Source organism: Gekko japonicus, unplaced genomic scaffold (assembly GCF_001447785.1).
Source record: "Gekko japonicus isolate JY-2015 unplaced genomic scaffold, Gekko_japonicus_V1.1 scaffold2069, whole genome shotgun sequence".
Classification (NCBI taxonomy): domain Eukaryota; kingdom Metazoa; phylum Chordata; class Lepidosauria; order Squamata; family Gekkonidae; genus Gekko; species Gekko japonicus.
Genome location: NW_015167114.1, coordinates 248,607 through 252,956, shown reverse-complemented (window position 1 = coordinate 252,956; position 4,350 = coordinate 248,607). Strand labels below are relative to the sequence as shown.

Genomic DNA, 4,350 nt, shown 5'->3' with positions numbered 1-4,350 from the left:
CTGCCTTGTGTGGGGGGCTGGTCTAGATGACCCCTGAAGGTCCCTTCCAACTCTACGATTCTATCGCAAATGGCCAGCCTGTCCAGCATCATGTGTGTGGGAGTATGATGGCGTTGTCTCTATGGGAGAGACGTGCAGAGGCATGTGTCTCCGTGTGTTGTGTAGTGGGTTAGACGCATGTAGAAACCACAGAGACAGATGCAGTGATCGGCATGGTTTACTGGTACACAACTAGAACATAGAATACCGGCCGGGAGGCCAACTATATACAGTACCTGGGAACCCCTCTAGATCCTATTGGTGGGTTTAAACCTCCCCCCAAAGTTCCTATTGGTTCCCCAAACTCAGTCCAGGAGCCTAGTCCCTATTGTTCCTAGGGAGTTAAGCTCAGCAGTGAGTCACGTGACCTAGTGGCGGTCAGCGGACATAACACTGTGGAAGGCCATGTGAGGAGAGGGAGAGGACAAAACAGCAGTGAGTCGCGTGACCTAGTGGCGATCAGCGGACATAACATCGTGGAAGGCCATGTGAGGAGAGGGAGAGGACAAAAAAGCAATGAGTCGCGTGACCTAGTGGCGGTCAGCGGACATAACACCGTGGAAGGCCATGTGGGGAGAGGGAGAAGACAAAGCGAGAGAGAGAGGTGGGGTCAGAGGGAAGCTCCCAGGTTAAGACAGAGGCACCCCATTCAAGGAGACATACCCCCTTGGAGTGATGCAGCACCCCCCAGTGTCCAGGCCTGCGGAGCCGCTCCCTCCAACAACTCCCACGCCATCATTCCTCTTTGGGGGTCCTTAATTCTGTCGCTTGCTCAGCCTCGTGGTTGAGCCGGCCCTGCCTGGCCCGTCACTCACGGCCTTCTCCCTCTTCTTCTCCTTTCAGAGCGAGCGGAGTGACTGCATCCGGGGCCAGACATGTCCACAGATATATGGGTGGGGAACTGGCGCCCCCACAGGCCCAGAGGACCCATCGCTGCCCTGTACAGCAGCCCGGGCCCCAAATATGGGCTGCCGACGAATGTAGGTGAGAGTGGGTTGGGGGAATGGGGCCAGGCGAACTGGGCGGGGAGGGGAAGGGGGAAATCTCCATCTCAAGCACAGCCAGTGCTGGATAGCAGGGCTGACTTTTCAGTTTTCCCACGGAAATTAGAGGTTTTCGGAGATCCATAAGAACATTGGAAAAGCCCTGCTGGGTCAGACCAGTGAGGGTCCATCCAGTCCAACATCCTGCCTCACACAGGGGCCAACCAGTTCCTCTGGAGGACAAACAATGGGGCATAAAAGCCGAAGTCTTCATAAGGACATCAGAAGAGCCCTGCTGGATCAGACCAGAGACAGTCCATCTAGCCCAGCATCCTGTCTCACCCAGGGGCCAGCCAGTCCCTTTGGAGGGCCAGCAACAGGGCAGAGAGGCCGATGCCTTCATAAGAACACCAGAAGAGCCCTGCTGGATCAGACCAGAGACAGTCCATCTAGCCCAGCATCCTGTCTCACCCAGGGGCCAGCCAGTCCCTTTGGAGGGCCAGCAACAGGGCAGAGAGGCCGATGCCTTCATAAGAACACCAGAAGAGCCCTGCTGGATCAGACCAGAGACAGTCCATCTAGCCCAGCATCCTGTCTCACCCAGGGGCCAGCCAGTCCCTTTGGAGGGCCAGCAACAGGGCAGAGAGGCCGATGCCTTCATAAGAACACCAGAAGAGCCCTGCTGGGTCAGACCAGGGAGGGTCCATCCAGTCCAGCATCCTGTCTCTGGAGGACCAACAACAGGGATGAGAGGCCGAGGTTGCATCCTGGCTCTGGGATTCAGAGGCCAACTGCCTCTGAATGTGGCAGTTCCTCTAAGTCACTGTGGCTAGTAGCCACTGGTAGACTTATCCTCCATGAATCTATCTAATCCTCTTTTGAACACATGAAGCTGCCTTCTACTGAATCAGACCCTTGGTCCATCAAAGTCAGTCTTATCTACTCAGACCGGCAGCGGCTCCCCAGGGTCTCAGGCAGAGGTCTTTCCTCTGCTGGGGATTGCCTCTGCTGGGGATTGAACCCGGGACCTTTGGCATGCCCAGCTCTGCCACTGAGCCATGGCCCCTCTTTACAGCTCTCCAGGGGCTCAGGCGGATGTCTTTCCCATCACCTCCTGCCTGGTGCTTTTCTAACTGGAGATGCCACCAAGGATTCAACCTGGGACCTTCTGCATGCCAAGCAGATTCTCTTCCACTCAGCCACAGCCCCTATTTACAGCTCTCCAGGGTCTCAGTCAGAGGTCTTTTCTAACTGGAGATGTTGGGGATTGAACCTGGGACCTTCTGCATGCCAAGCAGATGCTCTGCCACTGAGCCACAGCCTCTCCTTACAGCTCTCCAGGGTCTCAGGCTGAGGTCTTTCCCATCACCTACTGCCTGGTCCTTTCTAACTGGAGATGCCGGGGATTGAACCTGGGACCTTCTGCATGCCGAGCAGATGCTCTGCCACTGAGCCACAGCCCCTCTTTACAGCTCTCCAGGGTCTCAGGCAGAGGTCTTTCCCATCATCTCCTACCTGTTCCTTTTAACTGGGGACATCAGGGATTGGACCTGGGACATATGTCAAGCCAAGCAGATGCTCTGCCACTGAGCCGTGGACCCTCCCCTAAAACGGTTTAAAACTGTTTCTTCCTTTGGCAATGAATTCCACATCTTAGGCTACGATCACACACATCTGTAGATCTGACATAGGCGGGAATGCCCTACGGATCTAAAGGGTGCGCTCAGACAGCGACACCTGAGAAGTCGTCGGCAACCCACGCTCCTCTGCCACGGAAGCGGAGTTAAAAGACACCGGGGGGAAAGTCCGATAGTTAAATGGGTTCTGATGGACTTTCCCATGTCTGATCACTCAAGCGTGCACTCATGCCGTTGGGATGGTCTGATTAGGGTTCCTCCCCCCTCTCTTCGCAGTACGTGCATCATCGCACACCCATCGGGGGCCCTTAGTGTGGAGGTGCAATTCCTCGCTTATGTGCATGGGAAACAAACAGACAAAAAAATAATAATTACTCACCCGCAGTTGCGTCTGATCACACTGTGACGGGCTGTGCACACAGCTCCGAATGGAGGTGTGATCTTGCAACTGCGGGTCAGATCACTCCGGGGGGAATAGCCTCGCTCCCCCTCCGCTCCAACTGGCGCGTGTGACCGCAGCCTTAATCTGTGTAAAGTAGTGGCATCCGTAACCTACTGACCATCATTGGACACCCTCCAGTTCTAGTCTTTTGGGAGAGGCAGAAGAAGTACTCGTTGTCAACTCTCTCCACCCTGTGCGTAAGTTTATAAACCTTAAAGATTTATAAACCTTCAGCTCTTAAAGATCAAGTCTTGGATTTCGAATCTTAGGAGGCATTCACAGAATCATTGTGTCCAGATCACGGGAGGTGGTCGTTCCGCTCTGTTCTGCTATGGTCAGGCCTCACCTGGAGTCCTGTGTCCAGTTTTGGGCACCACGTTTTAGGATGTTGACAAGCTCGAGCGTGTCCAGAAGAGGGCCACCAGGATGGTGAGAGGGTTGGAATTCAAGTCTTATGAGGACAGGCTGAAAGAGTTGGGTCTGTTTAGCCTGGGAAAGAGAAGGCTTAGAGGGGACATGATTGCAGTCTTCTAGTATCTGAAGGGCTGTCATGTAGAAGATTTAGCAGATCTATTCTCTCTTGCTCCGGATTGCAAGACTAGATCTAATGGGTGGAAATGACAAGGGGGTCAAAACCGGCTATATATCAGGAGAAACTTCCTAACTGTCAGAGGGGTTGAGCAGTGGAACAGACTGCCTCAGGAGGTGGTGGAAGCTCCATCGCTGGACGTTTTCAAGCGGAGGCTGGACGACCATCCTTCGGGTATGCTGTAGGGCTATCTTTTGGCTCTGCTCCTGCAGAGTGCAGGGGGTTGGACTAGATGACCTGCAAGATCCCTTCCAACTCTAACATTCTATGATTCTATGTCATGCAGACTGGCAGGTTTCGGCCCTCGGACTTCCTGACCAAAGGATTCCCCAGCCCAGAATGCAGCTGTCAAGCACAAGAATGGGACTCGGAATCTGTCCCATCCTCCGCATGATATAGCAGTCAGGCTAGGATCTGGGAGACTCCCGGTTCGAATCCCCACATGAGCCAGTGAAGCTCGCTGGGGGACCTTGGGCGAGTCACACACTGTCAGGCTTACCTACCTCACAGGGTTGTTGTGAGGTTAAAATGGAGGCGAAGAGAACAATGTAAACCACTTTGGGTCCCCATTGGAGGAGAAAAGTGCAGTACAAATGCGGGAACTGAATGATTGAATGAATTCGGATTATAATTAGGACAGTGCCAGTGCCAGTGTGGTGA

General features: G+C 54.0%; 1 protein-coding gene across 1 annotated transcript in view; it reads left to right on the top strand.

The window, feature by feature from the left end:
* Positions 1 to 914: 914 nt before the first annotated feature.
* The window catches only part of ODF3B (outer dense fiber of sperm tails 3B), a 12,734-nt gene continuing 9,298 nt past the window's right edge, over positions 915 to 4,350 (top strand). Inside the window, exon 1 of the mRNA XM_015412964.1 lies at positions 915 to 1,023. Within this exon, the coding sequence (XP_015268450.1) occupies positions 915 to 1,023 (109 nt within the window). The remainder of the gene's footprint in view (positions 1,024 to 4,350) is intronic.